This window comes from Platalea leucorodia, assembly GCF_965183815.1.
Source record: "Platalea leucorodia genome assembly, chromosome: 2".
NCBI classification, from domain to species: Eukaryota; Metazoa; Chordata; class Aves; order Pelecaniformes; family Threskiornithidae; genus Platalea; species Platalea leucorodia.
In genome coordinates this window covers 15011054-15037180 of record NC_138824.1, presented here as the reverse complement: position 1 = coordinate 15037180, position 26127 = coordinate 15011054, and the positions used below count along the sequence as shown (strand labels likewise).

Here is a 26127-nt window from a genome sequence, read left to right as displayed (position 1 = left end):
GGAAGATTTTTAGACATAGAGGTTTCCTGGTGGCACAGCATGATTCTGTCCTCTTTCACATTTAGACAAAGGCAGAGGCTAGTTGTGATTAGAAATAGTAGCTGACAATGGTTATTTCATTTTTTTTATGGACAGAACTAAGAAAACTACTGAGTAGCAATGGTTCACTTTGCTGGCTTTATAAAAGCAAGTCTTGAGTCCTGTACTATGCAGTAGGAAGGAATTCCAGCAGGCAGGTTACACATCTTTCACACCTCCAAGAACTAGCATTCCTTCGCTGTATAGCATACTTCTTTTCTTTCCAAGTGGTGCTCACACTCACAGCAGTGACACAGCTTAGCCATGGCACAATTACACTGACTTGCCCCTTTCCTGGTTTATTCAAGTGTATCTTTGACAGTATTCCCAGCGCAGAACAGAGAGCCAGGAAACTACGGCCGTGGCGTCTGCCGGAGTACCCCTGTGAGTGCAATCTAACCAGCTCACATAACAAGCCTTTGGTTAAACATGAGCAACTAAACATCATTCTATGAACCCTTGAAAGCTTCCGGGCTACAAGTAGAGGTCGATGTTGCTGCTTCCTTTTGTTCCTAAACAGGTTTAGATTAGTCTGCAAGTGGGCAATACAGTTGCGCCTATATTTTGCTGTATTGAGATAACCTTTACGTAAGTTATTCAGTGAGGCTGAATCACGGTACTGTGCTATTCTGCATGGCTGCTTTTGCAGCTTTCATTGCCATGGTACCCAAGTGACTTCTAGTAGTGCATTAAGCAATGTGCCTGTCACTCCTCAGGCGAGTTCACTCTGTCTCTCATCCTTTCCCCTGCATAGGGAATAGGAGCTTTCAGTTTCTGTTTTTCATCTTTCTGAGTGAAATACCTCAGTCGCTATACTTGATTGAGTGAACGGTGATGGAACAGCCTGTAACTTGCTGTCTGTAATAAAACCAATTAAGCCAGCTCTAAACTAACATTTCCATTTCATACTAAATACATCAGTTCTTTTTATCTGAGAAGACAGATGTATTTTCAGATTATGTAATAAAAAAGGTGCACGTAAGGGAAATATTAAGCAGGAAAATATTGCAATTTTTGTATCATCAGTCACGGTTATAGATTTTTTATTTTGAAAGGATGAAAGGTTAATATGTGTACAAGTCAGACAAAGACTCAGAAAAAATAGCTCCTTTGTCTAGTTCCATATTCACTCTGATTTAAAATATATATCTGGGTGGCAAAGACTGCAGTGAAGGTCTGATAACTTTTTCTAGGACACGTACAGCAATTTCACTGTAATTAGATTCGCAATTTAAATGTCCAATGAAACACTGCATAAATATCAATAATGGGTAATTCATTAAAAAATAGCATATGTTGTTTATCTTTGCAACAGAAAGAGCAAGTCATGAGAAAAGCCAGAATAATATATAAATTTCATTTTGGTGCTGGAAATACTTGCAAGAAGTGTAATGAATAGTTAAAGTCACACTCTCTGATAGGAATCTCTTTTCTTGTCTCTCGCAGAAGGAAAGGACCGCTCCCTGCTTCTTCATCCCAGCATCTTGCCATCCAAAGTAATTCGCTGTAACCTCACTAGCTTTCAGATAGTTACAGAATGGATCGCTATCCCTAGACCATTACTCAAAGAAGGAAATACACGCAAGTTCACTCCTATATCCTGAACCATTCAGACACAAATGCATCCAAAGGACCCTAGGTGCAACAGGACACACCAACTTTCGACAGGGTTTCCATCATCTTGTGAGTCTTGGAACATCCACTGACCTCAGAAGGTGTGTGCTTGTCTAACCTCTAGTAGAAGTACGGCCCACTCCCAAAGGTCGGCATGTTTTCAGTCTGTTAGTGGTCAATGGAGACTGCACAGTTGCTACAGTTCGTTGAAAGAGAGTTTTTTTTAAATGAAGTTGTAAAGATTCAGAGTTTCAGCTCAGCATCTTTTTTTTCTTTCAAGGATGATGAACATTTTTTGTTCCTATGACTCGATCTCCTGATGTTTCTGAAAATCACCAGTCCTTGAAGAAGTGAAACAAAACTGCACCATACTGATGTGGTTTCCTAGAGTTAATTTGTTCTTGAAAAGCACGTAGGGACAGAACAGCATATTTTATTTATCATGGGAGTGAATACAAAAAGACAATATAAATACAAGGTTTTTTTCACTGTTCCCAAGATAATAGGTGCTTTCTCTGTTCTAGAGAAAATGTATTGTCCAGTGCCTATTCAGTTGTCTCTCTGTAACGATTCCTTTTTCTAGTTCATTTTGACAGCAGTGCTATGAAACACAAAGGGCCAAAACAACCAACCTGTATCACAGAAGTCATGACCATGACCATCACATGCTGTTAATCTGAAATCATCAAAAATCTTCTATTGCAGTGACCAAGAACTGGAAGAGTTCACAACGCTGCCACGTTTCTGAGCTATCAAATACTCAGAAGCAGCTGTTTGTGGTTAACTTTCAGTAAGCAGTCACTAAAAACACTGATGTAGGTTTCGCTGTCGAAGTTGGTTGACATTGTCACGGTATATCAGTTCTACAGCACGCACAAATAAAAACACCATATTGTTTTATTTCACTTTTCACTAGTGCCACTGTTGCAATATGATCTGAAAGAAACCACGAGAGTCATCACTGCAACTTAGGAGTGTGGCTTCAGAATCTGTGGAAGATTTGGGATGGGTGAGAAAGTAAGAGTGCCTGGGGTGATACCAGAGCTTACGAGGCTGAAATGAGAATGAAGACCAAGGAAGGCTTGGGATCTAGGAAGGGAAGCACCTGAGAAACTGAGAAATGTCACCTGGAAGCTGAGTCAGATGCACAAGTATCAGGGGGAAGATGGGAAATAATCCTAGGGGCATTCAAACAGCAAGTAGAAGATTGAAGAAAGGAGCAGAAGAAACCAGAGAAAGTGGCTGAGCAGGCTCTGAAATCAAAGGATCTGATAATCCATCACTAAAGTAGGATGGTATTAGTTTTAAAAAAGAAGTAAATACACCAGAGGGTGAGCAAGAAAGAACAGAGAAAAAAAATAAAGGGACCCAGAAGAGAGGATTTTGAGACACCAATCTTGTATCAAATAGAGCAGTTGAAATAAAATGGAGAAATAAAAAAAAAAAATCTGCAAATACTTTAGGAACATACAAAAAAGACCAAGTGGAGAAGCACTATATAACAGAGTAGGACAAGTGAAATGAAATGGTTATGGACAAGAGCAGTGGAACACATCAGAATTCCCCCCATCGCAGTGTACTCTGTTACTGGCAAACAATTTTCTTACAATTAAAATGTGAGGTATTATCAACAGCATATTTCTCAAATGCAAAGCCTGCACATAATTATATAGTATCTGTTTTTATACTAATATGAAATAAGAATTAGCATGAGAAATATAAACTACACATGGTAACGTTGCTACTAAGTCTCCTATTTAAAATAAAATATTCTTTAAGAGAAAAAAAACGTTTTGCAAAGAAAGGAAGATTTCTAAAACCCACTAGACTCTAATTTTAAGAGCCATAACTACGAGGACAAAAGAAATTTCAGAAACTTTGAGCAACTGTGGAATTGCCTTTGACTGCAGGTATTTCTGAACCTCATCTAAAGACCACGTACTGCTGTCGTAACTTCAGTGAGCTGTGGATCTCTTTACATACCTGCTCCTCTTGCAGTCCAGGAGGTGAAACGAGTCTCGGTAGCTGAGGCAGTCACTAAAGCCATGGTCTGGCACAGGCTGGTGGAGAGCACGGGCAATGTCAGCCTGCCTGCGGGCTGCGTAAGGGGTTGTGCTGGGGTTTGCCCAGTTCGTTTCTCAGCATATCACCAAACTGGGGGAAGGTGTGCATGCCTGAGCAGTACAGGGCTGTGCCACTCAAATACAAACACTGGCGATACTTTAAATATGTGAACACGGCTGGGGATGAGGGAGAGATTTTATTTGGATGCACTCAGTTTAGCTGTACAACATTTAGTTATAAATATTCCCTTATGAAATAGTAAGTCTATTATGTTTAATGTGAAAGATGCCTAGAGGTCATACATTATTTCTTCAGTGCCTTACATTTTTTTCCCTAGAAGTTTGTAATTATTTTAGTAAATTTAAGCTATTACAGTCTACATCAGTAAAATAAGAGTATCATCAAAGTGCTGCCAGTGAAGCAGAACTGAGAAATACAAGCAGACTGAGTTCTGCTAAAGTGTTATTACTGCAAAACTATTGGGCTTTTTGCTAAGGTAGGTGATATTTTGCCCCTGCTCTTATCTGAAATTATTCGAGGAGATAAAAACAAGTTCTGCTGTGAAACAGCATTTGTGGAAGGACAGCGGCACAGCGCACACCCTATTTCCAAGCTACAATGAAGGAGGACCCGCTCCTGCTTCCCAGCCGCGGCAGCTCGCCGCCAGCCGCCGCCCGCAGCCGGGCCAGGGTCCCGGGGGAGCTCTGCGGGGGTCTGAGCCCACCGCCGGCCCTGCCGCGTACGAAGGGGCTGAAGGCGAGCGCTTCCCCGCCGCGGCTGTCTGGAGGATGCGGCCCCTCTGGTTTGGGCTGCTCGGGCGCGCAGGTACGCACGGCTCCGCTCAGGCGGCTGCACCCTGCCAAGCGCAGGTGAGACGGGGCCACCGCGGCGGGCGAGCCGCCGGCCCGGCCGCTGACCGCCACGGCGCTGCGGCGAGGCGCTGCGGGCCCGGCGGCGGGAGCCGGGGCGGGGCGGGATCGGCTGGGAGCCGGCGGCCCCGGGCGGGAGCCGGAGGGGGCGGCGGGACGGCGAGGGCGGCGCGGAGGGCGCCCCGCAGCCCCTCAGGGGAGGCGAGCGGAGCCCGCCGCCCTCCCACCTCCCGCCCCTTCCCGCCGGCCGGGCACAGCCGCGCCGGCTGACGCGCCGCAAACTTTCCTGCCCCCGTGCCGAGCTGCGCCTCGCCTCCGGCGCGGCGGGCGGCGGCTCCCGGGGCGGCGGCACCGGTTGACTGAGGCACCCCGCGCCGGGCTCGGCGGGGCGCGGAGGCAGCCGGTGCGGGGCGCGGAGGGAGGCGGTGCTGCGCGCTGCCCCGCCGCCGCCGGGGGACGCGGCGCCGTGAGGAGAAGGACCGGCAGTGCCGCGCTCTGGCCGGCTCCGCGCTGCTTGCGCGGCGCCCCGAGGGAGCCGCTGCGCGTCCGGGCGCCTCAGCCGCGGGACACCATGAGCCAGGCGCAGCCCTACGCCCCGCGGAAGAGCAGCTCCCCGGCGGCCGGCGCCCGGCGGAACGACAGCCAGGACTACCTGCTGCTCGACGCGGAGCCGTGCGAGGAGAGCGCCCTGCCGCCCTACGCCTTCTACCCCGTGTGAGTCCCTCCCTCCCTGGCCGCCTCCCCGCGGGGAGAGGCGGCGGCGGGACAGGTGCTGCCGGGCGGGGGGCCGCTGCCCGCCCGGCGGGGGCAGAGCCCGTGGCGGGGCGCGCTGGTGGGCGGCCGCGGTGGGGACCTGGCCGCCTTCCCTCCTCCTCTTCCCGGTGGAGGAGCGGGGTCGTTGTGCTTGCGAGGGGCGGAGGGGCGGCGGTGGCTCCCGTGCCCGGCGGGCAGAGGGCTCCTCCGGGGCGCGGGCCGCGGTACCTGCCCCGGGTGAGGGCGGCGAGGACGGCTTCGGTTTGCTGGGGATGCGGAGCGGTGCCGGCGACCTCGGTTTTACTTAAAACTAGCGGTATCTAACGGGTTTAATATAGTTACAGAAATTTTAACTCCTACGATCAGTTGCTCCCGCAGAGAGAGTGCACGTTACAGGCGTGTTCATAAGCCCATAATCCTTTCATTACTGCATTTTGTCAAAACCATGTAGCCTCGTGTAATTTCATTCTCTAAGTTTTGCCAGATAGTTATAATTTAAAGTCAGGTGTAAGAGCATATGCAATAAAAACGAAATGAAACGTAAAGGTTCCAGGAACTGCAATTTTTAACGTCCAGGTCAGTTGACATTCAGTGTTGACAGCATCCCTCTGGTTATGTGTTGTCAGCATGACTGCTGTAATTGCCGCTTGTTAATGCTTCTGAGGAGAAGCTATCCCACGGAGGGGGAAAATGGGTATTAAGCAATGCAAGGTGAGTCCTGAAATCTCAGATGATTACCAGAAGATGTGTACTTTCTTTTGTACAGATTTTATTTTATTGCTTAACTGATAAATTGCAGTTATCAACCTCTCCTAATTTTTGCCGTTTATCTCTGAGCAATTTACCAGCCACTTGCCAACTACCTGGATATAGGGAAGGAATAACAGCAACGAAACTGGCAACACTCACAGTGTTTTATTATTTATAAACTCAGCGAAGAACAACCAGAGTTTTCAGAATTCACTGTTGTATTGCTATTCCTAAGTGTCTTTGTAGAGTACTAATTCAGTATGCTCATGTAGCTATAAGAGCATACATTATTGAACATTGGACTTAAACCCCATCTCAAAATATGTGGATGCATCGGTCTAATGAATGCTTTCTGAAGAAAAACCTCATGATGGTTGGTTCAGAGGTTGGTTCTGACTAGTGAACTTCAGCTTTGAACTAATATGGCAATTCTGAAGTTCTTTTGCTATGTACTCATTCAGAATGATTGTGCAGCTATGAGAGGATATATCTTGCGTAAGTGATTCAAAGCATCTTGTAAAACAAAATCTGCAGGCTGTGGGGTGCTTATATTTTCACTTTGGCAGTATAAGCCTATGCTAGCAGCTCTTGGTCCAGCACACAAGTGTGGAGATGCCTCTTAGCATCTCACAGTGGCTATAAGGAAAGCCTACATCCTAATCAAGTTGCTTTGTAGAACTAGGGTAGCACTAAATGCAGGTATTTATCTCCAATTATGTCATGTCAAGGCCTTAGATGGCTGATTCTGTGGCACAGGTAGGTCCAGGACCCCGGAGTCCCTCCCTGATCTAAGGTGTTTCCATCAGTCTTTGAGAGAATAGACAGAAGCTACCTGATACCCGTGGCGTGTATAAAATTGAGGAATGTGTCCCTTCTCAAATTTATATAATTGCTACTAAAAAGGGTGCTTTAGTGGGCCGTGCTTGTTTTTTACATGCATGTTACGCATGGGGAAGCTGTCCTTTGGGGCTTCTCTGGATGTGGAAAGGAGCCAGTTCACAGGCACCCGTTGACTCTGCCTACACGCAACCGCTGCAAGGTCTTCCTTGGCTGGCAGGGATGAATGCAGTGAGTATAGGCTCCTCCAGGGTATCATGATTACTAAGCACAGGTTTTGAATTTTCCTGCCTAAATTCCACCTATGTCATGTTTTACGTATGTTTTGCAGATCTGTCTTTTCAGCCAGAAGTCATTGGTTTTACTAGTGGCCTTCATATGGCGAAGAACATAATCAGATGGCCCATGTTTAGGATATAGTGTTTATAATTTTTGTTACCTACGCAGTAAGAATACTTTCCCCTACTTTATTTGAAAATCCTCAAATGACCAGTATTTCCTGATATTATTATGGTAGAGTATTATATGAATCTTACCTTGTATCTGTAGAGTCATAAAGTCTCTGGAAATCCCGAGGATACTGCTGATGAAGGGCATATGTTACCGTGACAGATAAATTATGTAAAATCAGTATTTCATGTGCTGTGAATCTACTTGGACTCAGTGTGCGTGCCTTGTCAAGTCTGTCCATACATGGTTTGTCAGTGTTTATTCTTTAGCTCCTTCTCCAGAAATATGGCGGCTCAGGAAGCTGGTCGTGCTGTCAGGTGCCATATTTGTCCTTGAAGTCCTTGTATGAATCTTGGGTGACCATTTGATTGTAAGTCTAAACCATGGGGTTTGTGGGTTTATCTGTTGAGATAGAGCTACATGTCCCTTGAGATTGAATGGTATGTCTGCGCTTAAATACAAACACAAGAAAATAACCCTCCAGATTACATCAGTTGGTGTATTAAAATGTTGTAACTAAAGCTACTTACATTTCACTTGGAGTATTTGTTGGTATAACCAATTGCTAAAGGTATTTTTTTCAAACTGACTGGAAAAAGATAGGCATCATGTGCACGTGCAAAAATGCCCCAAGAACATCTTGTGTGATGGTGATTAGTGCAGAACAGTAATGCAGAGTACAGCTGAGGCCCAAAAAAACCTGAAGTGCACCTCCTTTTAAACAGTACTGAGAGCGTAACACGTTGATGTAATATGGCATGTGACTGTCGCTTGAAAAGTAGTCTGATACCATGGAATAGTTTTCCTTGAGTGACGATTTAGTGCTAATGCTGATGTTATTGCATGTGGTGTTTGTAGAACATGTTTTTCATGTGTTTTGTGACTGCCTTTCAGTGGTGTAGTGGCTGGATTCTAAAATAACCATTTTTAAGCAAACTATTTCTTGTATTTGTAGCTAAAGCCCTAATCCATCAAACTACTACTTTAATTCAGTGGTATTACTCCTGAGCCTTGATACACAGTCCCTTTATAGCAGCAAATAACTGTCTGTTTAATAAAAGACACTGAGTTTGCCTTTTTTTACTCCATATGATTTTTCAGATGATTCATTAATTGTAAAATAGCATGGTCACATTAAAAATCAGAATAATTGTCAGTGATCAACCCAGCTGGCTTGATGTTGTGTCATTGAGTTCAGCAGTGCTGATTGGGTTATTCTGTTACGTTTAGGCTGAGACAGGATAGTGTGCTTAGATATTACATCACCTGTAAATTGGGAAAATATTTGAAATGCTGACCTATCGATGTTAACTGACTCTGCGAGTAGCAAGAAACCTGACAGACTTACGCATACATTTGAGGCTTTCTTTGAGTTTCAGCACTCATGCTTAACAATGTGCATCATATCGAATGAGTATGAATTCAGTACCACTCTTTCTGAAGAACAGCTTTACTGTGTCCGAGGTAGCTGCCACCTTTGTCACAGACAAGACTTCAGCAAGGTACCTTGGGCTCAGCAGCCATGCCAAGTAGGGTCACACAGTCTTTTGGCAGTCAGTGGACTGAAGACTCTTACCTTTATTTGTAGTATGGTGCAAAACGAAATTCTGGTGGGATTTTGTGCTGAAAAATCTTGCTTTTCAATTCAGAACCTTTGGTAGGAAAAACACACTTCAGGCTATCTGCAGAATTTGTAATTAAATGGTTTCCAAAAGATGAGGCTACTTTTTAGAAATTTAATAATCGTATATTAGAAATGATATGCAAGTAAACACTTTCTAGTGGTCGTCTTCCATCGAGTTGTCAAATCTGTCCCCTAATGTATCAAAAAATACATTGTGACATACATGTCAGAAGATTGCCTCCTGAAATACAAAAATGTGGATACGTTTTTTTTTTTCCCCTCTTGTGCAAGTATTTCATTGGCAAAGAGCCTGGTTTTGTACTACTTTAAAACAGGATGGAAAGTGCATTTTAAGGTCTAACCCCAAATCTGAGTGCTGATGTACAGTGGGATTTGAAAGTGATAGTACTTGTATGTAAACTCCCCTGCTGAAAAAATTTTATTGAAGAACAGATTGTCAGCGTACTAAGCTAGTGAGAATACGCTAATTCAGTCAGACATCTGGTTATATTGCTTATTTATACTTTGAAATATTTTGCATTGTGAAAAATAAACATATTTTCTTATACGTGTGAGGAAGGACAATTGTGCATTAAAGTGTCAGTTGTAAAGTAAATGAGGCACACAAATTATCAGATGAAAACAGGGGAAGAAAGGTTTCTGATGTGCATAACTGCCTTGAGGCGCAGATTATTCCTCAGCTTTTGTGGTTTTCAGATCAAGTGTTTCTCGGCACTGTCAAACCCAATGCGTACTTTAAAAACCTTTCTTTGTTAAGTAATTTGTTTAATAATTTCTTTCCTGTCTGCAATATAAGGGCTTCTGCTATTGGCATAACATCATTTTTGTCTCCAGCCTCAACTATCTTGATTGAAATGACCTGTAAAATTATCTTCCAGACTCTTCATTAGACATAATCTCTTCAGGGAGTACAGTGCAATGTGGCAGCTGTGTTTCAGATTGCTAGTCTCTTTGCTGAGATGCTATATCCTCTGAAAATACATTGCAATAGTTTTGTTGACAGCAAAAGGTGGAAGAGTTAGTATGGAGGGGTGTAATTTCCTTTTATAGCCTAGTGGATGGAACACTTTCCTATGAATTAGGGCTAATGGATCTACTTCCTACTGGGCACAGGAAAAAAAATCATGTCTGGATCTCTCATATTCTGGGTGACTGAATTTAGTCCCTGAAGTCTTGGGTAAAAGAACATCACCATTATTACCAAGCCGCAGAAAATCCAGCTTTTAGTTCCCTCTGCATTTCCTACAAGTATCTAGAAGAGAATGCTTCACTTTGAACTAAAGATACGCTTAATGTTGAGTTCTGCTTTTTTTCCCAAAGTACTTTTTTTTTTCTATCTAAATGAAGAGTAACAAATAAATATTTTGTTTTAAATCAAAAGGAAATATATATATTTTGCTATTTCAGCCTGACAGGTTAATTAGGAAAAAAAAATCAATCTTGTGGTCTGATGTTTCCTGCCTCATCAGAAATGAGGAAAAAAGAAACCATAAGACATTCAATAAAGGTTTCTTTTAAAAGAGCAGCAAAGCAGATGGACAATATTTATTTCACCTTGGAGAGCTGAGGTCTGTTGCTAGTGAGTACTGCTCTAGCTTACCCGTGCAGCTCAGTCCATGAAGTGCATGATACTGGCCAGGGTTAGGTGCTGGTTTGGTGGTCTTCAACATGCTCCGCTCTGGCACATCCCTGGAGCAGACTCAGTATTCTGTACAGGGAGTTTTCTATCAGATCGTTTTATACTTTGAAGCTGTTTGAAAAAACAGTGAGCTTATGCAGAAACTGGTACACAGCCTGAAAATTACCTCTCAAAGGTGAATTGAACCACATATGCTCGTTTTTGGTGAAGACCTGCGGGATTTGTTGGGTTTAGTTGTTAGGCACTTTTGTATTCACTGCATATGCTCACTAATTTAACAGTGAGCTTCCTTTGGTCAGCTACATTACCTGAACAGTTTCCTATGCTAATACTTCATAATCGATTTTGCTTGTCCCATTGCAGTATTTCTGTAAGTTTATTTATACTCATTCTTAAGAAAAGGGTGTATTTGTGGATCACTCTTACGTAGTTACCGAACAAATGAAAGTCACCTTCCTGTGGGACCTGATTTTATTAAACTGGAAGCTTTCCATGTAAATATAAGTCATTTGTTAAATTTGCATGAGGAAGGTAGAGTGGTGATTAAGAAGAAATGTGTGGGATATATATGGCATGCTTTTCACTGTAAATGTTAATAACAACTGTGTTCTTTGTCAAACACCCTCACAGCAGCATTTGCCACCACAGAAGCTGAAGGTTATAATAACTGGCTACTTGAAGAATTCCTGCCAACTATAAGTATCCCCAAATAAAGGTGACTTGGCATGGTGGGTCTACCTCATCATGCTGTGTTTAGGCTTTCTAGCTCTGCAAACATGTGCAAAAGAAAGTTTTGGCAGTTAAACTGTATTCGTCAAATTCTTTATAACTTGGTTTCATACCTCAAACTGTGATGCAGTGCAAGGCAATGACTTAGCAAAGGGCTTCAGTCTTAAAGTGCATGAGTCTTACATACATGTTTGTGCACCTACTTGTGAATGTAGACACTCACACACAGAGCCTACTCAACAGGAGGCTTAAAGGATTTACATTGATAAGCAGTATTTAAATGTAAGTTTCGATAATTAAGTGTGGACAAAAAGCTTAGCGATAATTAAATTACATGCAGTTTTCTCTGTAATGGCTTAACGTTTTTATCTTGCAGTAGAATGGTTATTTGTTTAGCAGTGACAACTTAAATACATAATCATGTATGCTATTTTTAGCGAAATAGAAATTATGGAATATAATGTGAAGATGACTAATTAAAGTCTGGGTTTATTTTCTGTATCCATTTCCATACAACTACACTTTTTCATACCATTAGTATGATTGACAGCATAGCTCTATTGTCCCCCTCCAACCTAATATATCTAAATAAATGTTTGTCGATATTAAAAAAAAAAAAAAAAAAAAAAAAAAAAGGCAAGCCAAGAACCCCAAGTAAGTGGAGTAGAAGAGGAACAGCATAACAAGAACTGTCATTTTAGGTGTGTTCTCAAAGCTATGTGCGATGTGTGGATAGCTTGTTTTCTGCAAGAGTTGACTGTAACTTCCTTTTCTTTAAAAAAGTCACTAATTTGACCCAAATGGCAGTGTTGTGGATGTGGATTTGCTGGGTGAAACCTTTGTTGTGGATGGGCCAGTTTCTTTTAATGTGGAATAGTAGTGATGAAATAAAAATGACAGATAGTAATAATAATAGTAATCGTGAATCACCAAGAAGTAGATGTGATGCCTGCCTCCTCACTCAGACATTCCTTCAGTAGTGCCCTTAGTCCTATCGCTGTTAATGTTCTCCCTTATACCTCATTAATTAAAACCAAAACCAGCCTTGCCTGCTGCCAGCTCAGAAGAACATGACTGGAGTTCTTTTTTGCCCTTAGAAATTAATTAAATACTGTTTTTGATGTTAGTATTTACCTTAGTGGAGGTTAAAGAACTGAGGGTTTTTAAAAATTATTTAGTATCTGTGAGGCCTTCCCATGCTGGTAGAAAGAAGGATCATGACCCAAAAGATCACGATTGATGCAAATTGGATTTAAAAATACCCCAGAAAACAGAGTACAGATCACAAGGTCTGTATGATGCAGCTCTAGCAATTTTACAGAATATTCAGACTGGAGAATTTCCGTGAAACTTTGCTGCTTTCTTACCAAATCTTGAATGAAACAGTGCATCTCTTACAAACGGCACCTCATGTTCTTTTGAGTTAAGTCGCCATCTATTGAAGGTAGTGGGAGTTTTGCTGGATAGCCCGGGTGTTTGGCAGGTTCATATTACAAATTGACCTCGGTTGTAAATGACCAGCAGCAGCCACCCCTCCTGACTGTGTGCACAAATAGCTGATCCAACAGACTTAGGCTTAGTGCTGTTGTGGTACGCTGATAGTTGTGCACACGGCAGATTGTAATCCCTGAGCTGCACAGGAGACCTCATATATTTCTAATCAGGTGCTGGTTAATTGCTGCTAATAAGGGCAAACTACTATGGAGCCAGTTGAATTGTGACTTTGAAAAGAGAGGACCTTGATTTCACCATGACACATAGGGACCCACCACATGCAAGCAGGCAGCGTCTAACTCGGAGCTGGGCAGCAAAAGGCCTGAGACCGAGGAGGTGTTGAAAAGACTTGGCAGCCACAGGTGTCCTGGTTCCTCCTGAAACGTTAATTTTACGCATCCCGATCAGCTTAACTAGCAAACAGGTATGTGCCCAGCGGACTGACAGGGTGGACTACAGTGCTGGTCTGTTGCTTCCAACCTTCTGTCAGCACGGGTGTTAGTTCAAATGGACATTTGGTTGTGCTGATTTTCCTCTTGGCCCAGTCTGGGTTTCTCCTGTTGTGCACATTGACTGAATGTAGAAATGATGACTGATTTCTTAGAAGCCTTTCAAAAGGGAAGATTCTTCTTCTTCTGTAAGATTTTTGCCTGTGGTGTGCATGTTTCAGCTGTTCTAGACATGATTTTTCTCCCTTTTTTTAGAACAGGTAGCCAGGTCAGACTGCTAAACTTTGTTCGTCTTACTCCGGGTACACGTCTTAGGCCTGCCAAGTGGTAATAATCCAATACTTGGCACTTTTTGTAAGGCTCTTGAAGTGCATTGCAAACAGACGCGTTGCACACAGTCCAGCTGTCAGCCTTCCAGCCGCTGGGTGCTTGGCAGCAGAGCGAGCGGTTCTTAAAACAGCAGTGTTGTAAATGACGGATTGTGTCAGTTAAACACCTCTACAGCAGCTGGCCCAGCGCAGGAGGGCGTAGCAGCGGTACCGCCAGCGTGAATCCAGGAAATGCTTTTAACTGAGGTGCAGCTTGTGGGAGGCTGCTTTGGAGACTGGCATCGCAAGGCTCAGAAGCTCTGTGCCATTGAGACTCGGGCCGTGAATGTCATGATTACCATTTCTCCGCTCATCGTGGTGTGGGAAAGTGCTCTTCCTTCCCCACGAGCCCACAGACATGCCGAGTCACACGTAGCAGAAGCACACTCATGAGTGGGGGCTTGTGATGGGGATGGTGTTTGATATGTCTGATCACCTAGCAGTGGGCTCCTGCGTCCGTCCCACATGAAGCAGCTGAGCTCAAGAGAGCTGTGCGTTGACTTGCAAACCCCACCACACCGAGAGCTTAGTGCCGTGAAAGATCCAGGTATTAGTTAAAATGGTGGATTGTAGGGCGTTTTTTGTCTAAGCATTTGCAGTATGTGCCAACATTTACAGTCACATTCTGTGAGTTTCTAACCATGTTTAGTGATTTATGTGGGATCAGAACTGTTGTATTGATTTGGGGGGGGGGGGGGGGGGGCTAATCCTTTCAGAAAACACAGTGAGCATCTTTGAGAACTGTTCCTAACCAACTGTTTTTCATGATCGAAGACTATAAACCAATTTTCCCTTTTGTTTTGCAATGCAATAATTGTTTTACTATATTAGTTTAGTTCCACTCTGATAACCTTTGTTTTTATGCATTATTTCCTTGAGCTAATTTAAAATTACTTTAAATTTTCCAGTGTTTTTTTGAATTTATTAATGAAATATCACATATACTAGAAATTTCTAGTTTATTATCTGCACTTGCTAAGTTTGTTGGATTATACATGAGTTGAAGACATATTTCTTTTTTTTTTCTTGCTGGATTTATTCATTTATCGTTAACTCCAGTAAAGCATTCTCACTTCAGGATCTTAAAAACTAAAACCACACAACATCACCATCACTGGAAGGTTTGGGCTGCAGTCCTTGTTAGTGTCCTGAGTCCCATGGAGGTCAGTGAGGGTGAGAGTCTGTAACAGCCTCTTGCTGGCCAGGAAAGGCTGGGGAATTACAGCAACATGGCAGATACTGTCGAGGAAGAACAGCCATATCTTGAACTGACATCTAAGCAACAAATAAACCAAGCAAAAATTAAAGTGGGAGGGGAAGATAAGTTTCTGAAGATATGGTCTATTCTATTTAAGACATTTTGTAGAGCACTGCTAACAGAAAAGTCAGCAGTAGCAGTATCTCTAGGAGGTCTCCAGAATTGACCATTACCTGTGGTATGAAGTGGCAGAAGTTAATGTTCTCCACTTTTCTTCAGAAAAGAATTTTGGAGGATTAAGTCAGAAAGCTATTTAATCATTTAGCAACATCTGATGTGAGCACACTGGTAGATAAACAGCAACTGATGTGATAGTGAAATTTCAGCACTGCTTTGTATGATAAAATAATAATGATCTTACCTAACAAGTTGATATATAAAATATACACTGGGATTTCTTACCCCACAGCCACTTCCAGCCTAAAATCAGCAACAGCGTTAATACATAACAGGAAGGGAAACTTTAAAAAGAATCTAGTGAGGGATTCACAGAGACAGCAAGGCTAATGCCTCTAGTCTTACACAGCTGTTGGAGGATATTTAATGACCTGAGGTTTCTATGTTATTGATTTTTACATCAAATCTGAAAAACAGCAGAAATTTCCCTTGTTATCCGTGAAAGCATTGGTAATGCCTTAAAGGGAAAGAATATCCTTTGTGGATTAACCATCTTCTGTTCGTGCAGGATTTGTGACATGTCTCCATGAATCAATGAGGAAGGTGCTGGTACAGGGGTAGCCACGCTGATGGGCATCTGTGTGCCTTTTCTGACCTCTGGCTGTGACAAGACTGACTTACTCCCAGCATGCAAATTTTGATATCTCCAGAGGGTCAGAAAAATCGTGGAGGTACACAGCGAGGAGGAGGGGAAATAGGGGGACGCACTGAGGGGGATATGGATATGGTGCAGTTCCTATCTGGATTTCCTTTTCATTGAAACTCGAGTAGGGGGTGGGATGGATGGTGCATGTCCAAGTGTCACCCCAAAGACAGCAGGCATGCATACAGGAAGGTTCAGGAACCTGGGAGCGCTCCTAGTGTTAGTAATGTATAAGCAACTTCCAATTGCTTCATGTTCCTGAGTTTTACTTCTCTTGGAAGTAGATTTCATGAGTCCTGAACTTCTGGGTCAGGTCTTTGGTATTGCATATTGTAGATCAAGCATAGTAGGATTGACAGAAACTCCACATCCATCCATGGTTTGTTTTTGAATCCTTTAGTAAAAACGTCAGGAACTTTACCATCTTCTTTTGCTTTTGAATTAGATGTGGGATTTGAGGTTGGAAGTTGGAAATCCTGCTGGTACCTGCTTTCATCTCTGTGGTGGTCTTCAGGCTTTTCCCTTAGTTGGAGACTGCTGCTGGGGTGGCAGGAATGGCAGCAAACGCAGGAGAGGCCGAGGGCTTTGTTTGAAATGAAGCATCCAGCCTGCCCTCCTGGTCTGGACTCCTTTTATAGTGCGTGAAAGAGACAGGCCCCTTCAGGGGCTAGTTCATCAGATCTGTTTCAGAACTGGGTGAATCAGCCGGTGACTAAAATATTGTGGAAGGGCTGTTGATGAATAGCAAATCTATATTCCACAACACGTGCTGACATCAGTGGGATTTGTGTTCATATGCCCGTGGAGAATATTATCCTCATTCTTCAATATCCCTGAATATATATTTTGTCCTGTTTCACTGTGTTGTAGTGTATATCAGTGATTGATAATTTAAATATGGAAGACAAGATGATGTATTTCAGGAACAGACTATAGAAATGAGAAATATGTGATACACAGTGAAAACCGGCATGTAATTCTTTGATTAAGGCTAAATTCTGACAAGTGTATATATGGATGGATTTTCTGACCATTGGCTACTGAACTATACAAAATTTAGATCGACTTAATTTTTTTCAGAGAAAATTTCGAGACAATTAAGAGGGATATTTTGCATGTTAATCATCTCCACTGCATTAGTGAACAGAGGCAGGAAGAAGAGCATGATATATAGACCCTAACAGCTTTATCTTTTAACAAAAAGAATTTTGTTTCAAATCTTAAATTAAAATTTGAGCCAAGCAATTAGAGCTTAATCCTTCATTTTCATTAAAAGCTTCACTTAAAATTTGCAAAAGTATTAAATCTGATTATTTTTTAAATAAATCATAATTATAGATTCCATAAGCATCACAAAAGATTTTGCAGTTGATCAGCAGGGATAAAGCAATATTGTTAGTAGTGAGGTAACTTTGTCTCAAAATAGCATGCAGGTTATTACCTCAGTTGTAAACAAGAGAATGTACCTCAGTTTTAAACAAGATTTTGCTCCGCAATTATTTAAAATTATAAAACATTAACTGCATAAAATTTGCATAAAGTTTACATAGAAAACAGGAACATTTTCTGTTCAAGAATGAATGAAGGTCTTCATTTTCAATATCTTGAAGACCTGAATGTTCACCCAAAATCATTTTCCTCCATTCACAAAGTATTTACATGTATACAGGTTTTTGTTTCAAGTGGCTAGCAGCTGTTCCTGGAGTTTAAGGAAGGATCTTGCCCACTACTAATCATAGGGTAGTATGCCATTTTCTCCTGAAGGCTGAAAGACACCGAAGATAGCAGTCTTATTCAGAGACATGAGGACAGCTTTAGAAAATCAGAGCTGCATGAGAGATGCAGTAGCAAAATGTCTCTTCTGAGTGAGAGGTAATTTCTGAATATTTATTACTTTATCAGGAATAGTTTTTTTAAATATATCTATATTGTATTGGGAGAGGGATAAATATATCAACATTGTATTGGGAGAGGAGGAACATTGTCCCAAATATGAATTACCAGCCAGCCAGCCTCTGGACAGTGGCACAGTACAGATGGCCGTTTCTTATTTTAAGAAAGATGGAGCAAGATTTGGAGTGCTGAATGCTGCCTGAAAATTCAAGTGCATCCTTCTTTGCAAGCTCACAGCTGGACTCAGCAGCAGGCTGCTGCTGCTCCTTGGCTCGTGCGGGGCCTGGGGATGGCTGAGTTGGGATCCTGCCTGTGTACCTGCTGCGGTTGTACTGCCCTACTGTGCGATGATAGGAAAGTCAAGATTGTTGCAGCTTTATCAGCGTAATATCCCACCTGTTTATACTAGGCAAGCATATTTTTCTGTGATGCTCCTTGGGCATGTTCACACTTAGCTATACTTACAGTGTTTGTCCTGAACATAGGCAGCGGGTTGTTAGTAGAATGTCTTCAGTGATACCCACTGCAGTTTTTGCAGTAATGGGATGGTACAGTTCAGCAGTATAACCGTCCAGCCTTTGCCCTTAAGAATGATTTGAGACCTTCAGTTGTGAGGTGTGGGGTTTTAAACTTCTGAACTGTTAGCGTCAGTGTAGCAAGCTGTTATTTCATCACTTACTATCCTATGGGAGACTGAAAATTAGAGATCCCATTGAAGTTCTGAATAAGTTAGCGTGATCCCATTTGGCACAACCAGGGAATCTCTTTATAGTCTTGGCTGAAGAGTAGGATCACCTTACCTCTTGCTCTGCTTAGTAACTTCTGAGCTCAAGACTGAGACAGAAGGTGGAAGAGAACAAGAAAGCATCATTGCTGCTAGGTGTACCTGAAAGTATCAGTTCTGAGAATGTAAGAGGCAGTAAATACCAAATCATGACTGCTAAATACCTTACAAAGAAAAGGCAAGGTGCTAAAAACAATGTAACTGGAGGGAATGTTTCAAAGGAATGTAGAAAGTTAGGGATGTACAAAATAAGAATGACTTTTTTGCCTCCTGTCTCCAATCATCAGTCAACATTTTCCTAAAGATACAAGGTTGATTCCAGAAAACAGCAAAGCCATCTGAAGCTGTTGTACATTCTCGTGCCCTGGAACTAGACATTGCAGAGTGGGGGAGAGGGACTGTGAAACTATTTTCACGACACTTTTCATATGCAGCATCTAGAGAAACGATATGTTGACTAGACTAGCTTTATATCCCAGAGATTATTTCTGCATGAGAGCATGACTCTCCATTCCTCACTCTTCTACACTTACTGCTGCTCCAGAGAGTACGTAGTATAACACTTACCAGAGGATCGGGGGGAAAAAAAACCCTAAGTAAACAAAAATTGTAAGTGAAACTCTGCAAGTGCATGTTTTTTTCTTTTTTCCCCCCCTCTCTTGTTCTGACATGTAACTTCGTAGACTTGGCAAAACAGAACAATTTTGTTTTCCAAGAGAGAATATATATGAACACTGTTCCCTTCTTCCCAAGTCCTATGTAAAAGTAAAAGCTGAGTAAGTTTGGAATTTCTGTTCACGTGAAACGTTACTGTTTTCTTATCTGTTTTCATAGCTAAAAAAATTACAATTTTTTTTTTTTTTTTGTGAAATAAGTCTTGACAACACTGTTCTCAGAAATGTTCACCATTTACATTTTTATCCAAAGTGTTTCAATATGTCTGAAATAAGAATGTTTAACTTTGGCTTGTTGAAGCCACCCTAAATCATACGTGAGTCAATTCGATATTAACTGCTTTTGTTTCCTCCCCGGCTGACCATATAGAGGGCAGTTTCAGCTCTCTGCTGAACTCTCTTTCCCGTAATGCATGCGTGATGTGACTCCCTTGGCAGGCAGCAGCATTCAGAGCGTATCTGTGTGTTTGTGTTCAGCCGATGGTGTTCTCTCTCGGGAGACCAGCCCAGGCAAGGCGATTCTGACCAAAACTACAGTTCTGTCTCCCTTCGTTAGGAAAATGTAGTTAATTGTTCTGTGGAGCTGATGCAAAGTGGTACATTACAGATGTACCATCTGAAAGCAACCATATGAATGCTTTCTTCTCCACAATATTAAGGTTTGGATCCAAGTAACACAACCTCCCCTTCACCCCTTCATTTTAATGTATTTGGTTAAAATCTGGTAAGTGAAGTTAGACAGTTAGACGAGCAAGAAAAATTCCTGTTGAAAGTTTTTGCTTTTCAGAACCTGTATTCGCCACTGGATAAATTAAAAGGCCGCTTTGATTCTCATTTCTCCTGGTTTAGTTTATTTCTCCAGCAGAAGAGTTTCCTTCCCTCCCAAAGAACTGACGCCGTATGGGTCTTAACTCTGCTAGTGTACATGCAATTTCGCACTAAAAAATGCCTTACATTGTTATTCTGGTTCAATTCACCAAATTCTCTAGATGTTAGTGTTAAGTGATAAAGGCTGACGTTTCTATGTAACTAAAAGTTTTAATTAAATGATAGTTCTTCTCTAGAGTATGTTGCAAACCCAGTATAATTTGATAATAAGTAGAACCAAGTAAGAACTGTTTTCGGTTGGTATTTACTGTTGCACCGCAATGTCAGCGCTCCAGAATCTGCGTTTGTGTGTCAGATTGAATAAATACCCCTTAGGAAGATTTCTTATTTCTTTATCTCACCATAGTGAGTTATTTAGCGGTAAGGTACGTTTGTGGGGTGTCAAAGACTGAGTTGCAAGGCCTGTTTCAACTCAGGCAGAACAGAAATCTCAATCCACCATTGCTACCTCCCACAAAAGTGTCAGGAAGTTGGAACTGTTCTGTCTGTTCCTTGGGTTTCTTCTTGAAGATAAAGGTCTCGAGGTTTTCTCAGTGTATTTGAAACTTTTTTTTTTGCACTGTGAAAGTGAATCTCTTGATTTCCATTTAGATCTAATAACACTCTTTGTCAAGTGGTTGTAAAAGCCTCCTTGTGTTATTCTATTATTATCACCTAACTGGACAGCTACAACAACTGATGATATTGCCATATATACTAGCTCAGGGATTTTTTCTGTTCTGTCAGATCAAAGGCAACACAGTGTTCAGTGGATGCCAGGGCTTTTGACTCTCTTGAGTGGTGTGGGGGGGTGGGGGGCAGAAGGTTCTTTAAATTTTACAAATGTCACAGGAAAATATTCTGCAATTATGAAGTAACAGTAACTGTTAAAGGTCTCGTTTTATGTCTTTGATCTATCACATCAAGTCTCTATTTTACATTGAGACATGTATTGGAATCGTTATTACATCTCAGGTCTGAGAAAGGCAAATGATCTTTTCCTGCTGGACTTGCGTGTGTGACTTGCCACCAATTCTGTTTTCACTAAAAGTGTCCCTGAGGTCAGGATAGCAAGTACTTTATTTGTGCATAGCAGGGAACAATAAACATTGTCATTGTTTCTTTATTCTTATAAAGTAATTACTTTTTAGTAACAGTAATTACAGTTATTAGAAGTAAACCAATGTAATTACTTTTTCTACATTGTTTTCCCTTTTATGTAAGCACACATTGAAATGCTAAGCACTTCTGCAGTGACTCTTCTTTGTCCTGAAGTTATATTACACTGATTTTTAGTGGAATTGTCTTTTTTTTTTTACAGAATGCATATTCTTTCAACCTACTTTGCAGCAGATAGTAAGTAACATCTACAGAAATAACTCTGCTCCCTCCTTCTTTTCATGGAATTCAGTTTCATGCTTTTTATCTCTTTTTAATTTTCTTCTGGGTAACACCACTCAGCTGTTCTTGTTGTCGAATACCGCTTTGTTTTTTAAGCACTTTTAAGGTAAATTTTATCATATTGCCTTGCTTCTTCCATTTAAGTAGCAATACATCACATTTACGTAATGAAAATGACTTCTTCCTAACATAGATGCAGGAAGAGTATAGATAGGCTCATTTCATTATTTTCGCACAAGCAGAGGAGGAAAAAAACGTCTCCTGTACTGGAACTAGAATTATTGCTGAAATCTTTATCCAAGAAGGAAAAATTGGGTTAGATTTATTGTTTTCTCTGAACTTGTTAAAAAATAGTGTTGCTAGTTAGTGTCAGCATTTCATCATTGGTTGAGTTACAAATGAAGCTTTTCTGGGAAATTTTCATTTTGTAGAAATACTTGGTTAGACCGACATTCACATTAGCTGATGGACACATTTCATTTTGTTACAGAGTATAATGAATGAACAAATCATTAAACATGTTAAGGTCCTTAATCAGTCAAATGTGACTGCTAGAATAATCATACCTGCTGCCTTTTTGGAATTCTATTTGATGTATTATTGCGTATCTGTTTTATGGGAAGCACAATTATCTCTAGGTTAATGGCTGTCGTTAGTACAGTTATATCCTCTTCTGCTTTTTTGCAAAGCGCGGACAACTTGTTGTCTGTTCTTCCTCAGGTGCTGAGCGGGACACGTACATGCTGCTTCTGCAGAAGGGAGTTCTCCGTCACTACACCCTAGTCACTCGTCTAATTCCAGCAGGGTCTCCTATTGCTATTTTCTTTTTAGGCATTTAAAAGACCTTTAGTGCTTTTTCCCTTACTCTTAAGTAGTCCTGAGGTGGTTGGTTTTCATTTTCCTAATCAGTTGTTTACATGGCTTTCATTTCCTATCAGTCGCTTTTATCCATAATTGCATCCACTCATAACTTACCATATTAGTCTAGTTCTCCTTCAATCATGTGAGACATTTGGAGGATCCATGATGTTAAAGTCCGTATTTTTCTCCCAACCTTATTTTATCGGCAATTTTCCTCAGTTCAGAGCCCTCACCCGTGATAGGTCAACATCAGTGAGAGACGTACAAAGGAGGATATCTGGAAAGATATTGTATTTTAAAAAAAATACGATCTGAATAACATTTCAGTGTGAAGAAATCTGAATTCAGGGGCTAGACATAGAAATTGATGCTATTTGATGACATCTTAGGATTGTTATATTTCATATCTGCTGTTCTCTGAAAAAATCAGACACAATTATCATCAATGGTAGTGATGAGTGGGTTAGATTAATTTCAGCTATATTTGATGTTAATAGTCAGATTTTCAAGAAACAGATAGAGACTGAATAGATCTCCTGAGGGTAAAAGAATTACTCAGTTTTTAGTTACAATCCAGAAGCTGACAAATACGATTAAAGCACAATTTATTCTTATATTGGAGTGTTAGTTCAGTGCTGACTGGAAGGCATGCTGATCTGCCGTAGCCCTGTTACAGGCTCGCTGGTTTGTGTCATACACTGTAGGTTTTATGGGTAAACCATGCAGGTGTATTTCCCCTCATTCAATTAATATTTTTTTTAATTTTCTTCCACTGTTCTATCTTCACTTGCATTGCATGTGGAAATATTGGGGTGATTTCAGTTGCCGTATTGTTTCCTGTCTAGAATTCATACTTTGCTGCTTCATGGGTTTTTATTGTCAACACTGTGCTATAGAGGATAAGAATTATTCTACTGAGGATCTTAATTTTTGTGCATATTTTTCTTAAAAGATGCCCAGTAGTCTTGGTTTAGGAAAAGCAATAAAAAATGTGAATAGCTAAAATTAATAAAGGTTTACAAAAATAAAGTGAAGGTACCTTAGACTTCCTACCTTTGGCAGCATTTCTCTGACCAAGTAACACAGGAGGCAGCTAGCTGAAATGTTGTCTTTTTAAGGCATTTTACATTACTTTTATCATCCTTTTTATAATCCTCTCCAGCTCTTCTGTTGGAGATGATTTTTGTGTTTCTCTGACCTTTTTGCTGATACTGTACCCTATTGCCTGGACCTACAGCTCTGTACGATAAACTGCGTGCTAAAGGTAATGGTTAAAATTGTGTCTGACTCATGCCAGAAGTAACTCACCCGGCTAGAACAGGGAACAAGAAGAAAAGGCGACCTTGTGAGTTCGGTCTGAATTTTGTGCCAGTGTTTCACCCTGTGCTTGAATCTCCCCATGCATTTCTTGGATTGCTGTATGACAATTGGATTTAGATACATTCAATGACTGGGGTGAGCTCATTAAACTGTTCTGTGTGATATATGTTTGGTTTCCCTCCTTTTTTAAATGTATATATTATATAGGCATTCAGTCATACACATTCCCTTTTTTCCCCTTTTTGAAAATAGGTGGCATTACATGGAATTAAAGGAAATTACCCCTTGTCATTATATAATCAAGGCAGTGAGAGCTCAGCAGAGCTGTTGGCAACACCGGCACAAGCTTGCGTTACCCTGTCAGCATAGCGTCACGTTCCTCCTCATCTGCTGAAGAGTTCTGTGAGTAGGTGGTGGCTGGACCTTACATGGGTATGAATGGTGTGAAGGCAGTCAGGAGTTTCTTCTCCCTCCCCATCACACAACACCCCCAAGGGGAATTACAGCTTCTGAGCTAAGGAAATATATGGCACTGCTGCCAGGGTACCCTTCGGCAGGGTTACCGAAAGACTCAGAGAGGGACAGGGAGAAGATAGGATCATGTCTCTGTCCCACAGGTACATAAAAGGGGTGGCCAAGGTAGCCAGCCTTGTGGGATGCAGAGCAAGGGTTGTTTTGCACCTTGGACATACAGAACTGTTTTATCTGGGTTAGTTTTTGAAATGTGATGTTAGCCACCACATGCCAATTCATATCTTTTGAATGCCGATTGATATCGTTTAAAGGCTTGGCAAGTTTGAGCATGAGTTTATGGGGAGTCAGTGTGTCCTAACATCACACCTTTTAAATACAAGCCCACAGAAGGTCTGAAGCAGAAAGTCTTCTCAGTGCCCAAGCATACCCTTGTTATTGCAGTAATATGGGTAAGTGCCATGCTCTAGCATTTGGCAAGTGATTGCAGACATAAGCAAAGCAGTTGAGTCAGAGTATGGCATTTTCCAACAAGGCCTTACAGAGCTGAAGACACAAATAGTGACTGCTTGAGCTTAAATCTGTTGTCTGGAAAGAAGAGTAGACTCTTGGGTTTTTACATTGACGAAGCATAAAGTTGGGAAGGGAAAAGCCGGCGTCTTAGCAAGCGTTATCACAGACGGGTCTTGTTTGCAAGCCTGAAATCAGTTTTACTTCCTCTGTTTCAGCGTATACTGGCTAATATTTTCATACTTTGTTGCAGTTGCCAAACACAAAGATGTTATCTGTACAACACCCTGGGTTGTTACGGCTAGGAAAAGATACTGCTCTGTAAAGCTCACCTACTGCTGGTAGGTCATGACATTAATCAGGAGAACAGTTAAATACTGTTTAAATATTGGAAAATAAGCATATGTTGAAGAGGTTGATAATTGACGCATAAGAGATGCAGCTTGTGTACTTTTTTAAGAGAAACGTACTAAACATGGGACTGCAGTACTGAAGATGAAATCCAGCACAATTCCATAAAATCCAGTGTGACAAAAGCAACAGTAGCTTTATAATGCAAATGTTAAAATGGAGGGTGCCACAGTTTTCTATTTGGTTTGCCCAGTTTCTTTGTTCTGCTTAATCACAGATGCCAGCCAGAGAGATTTTTGTGTCTGGGGAGGCAAAAACCTAGGCCGGGAAGGGGGCAGGCAGTGTTGCAGAAGCTGCTGCCTGTTCTGAGGCTGTCTGTGAGTACGGGGGCTCCATTCAAACAAAATAGTGATTGATTCCTGACTAGGAAAGTATGAACGGATTATAGTTAGTAGTTTAAAAATGTGAGAGGACTATAAGGCGCTTGATAACTATTAGTTTGTTTTGACAAATGTAATTATATGTGCTTAAATCACAGCTCTGTGGAACCTTCTTTTGCTTTTGAATTCATCCGTACGCAAAAGGTGTAGGGAACAGTGGGAGTAATACGAAAATGTAAATTGTGTAAGCCTATCTACAAGATTGAACACATGTTTAAGACTCCTCCAATTCAGAAAGCATTTGAACTTGTGATTAAGTCTTAATGGTGTTAACGGAACTAAAGTGTATTCTTAAGTGAAAACCACAGAGCTTCTTTTATCAACTTAGACTTTAGCTGCAGAAGAGGAAATGGAAAGAACCCATTCTGATGTTTTACTACTCTCATGCTCCTACAAAAACATTTTTTTTCTAGTTTCACATGTGTGGTATTTTCATTGTACAGAGCTTAAAGAGAAAGATCATTTAGAATATATCAGAATCATAGAATCATAGAATACCAGGTTGGAAGGGACCTCAGGGATCATCTGGGCCAGCCTTCCATGGCAAAAGCACGGTCTAGACAAGATGGCCCAGGACCCTGTCCAGCCGAATCTTAAAAGTGTCCAATGTTGGGGAATCCACCACTTCCCCCGGGAGATTATTCCAATGGCTGATTGTTGTCATTGTGAAAAATTGTCCTCTTGTGTCCAGCCGGAATCTCCCCAAGAGGAACTGGTACCCATTACCCCTCATCTTTT

At 41.5% G+C, this 26127-nt stretch overlaps 1 protein-coding gene across 1 annotated transcript in view; it reads left to right on the top strand.

The window, feature by feature from the left end:
* Positions 1 to 5196: 5196 nt before the first annotated feature.
* Positions 5197 to 26127, top strand: part of TRPC6 (transient receptor potential cation channel subfamily C member 6) — a gene marked incomplete at both ends in the record, with an annotated part of 105249 nt that continues 84318 nt past the window's right edge. Inside the window, one exon of the mRNA XM_082304994.1 lies at positions 5197 to 5339. Within this exon, the coding sequence (XP_082161120.1) occupies positions 5197 to 5339 (143 nt within the window). The remainder of the gene's footprint in view (positions 5340 to 26127) is intronic.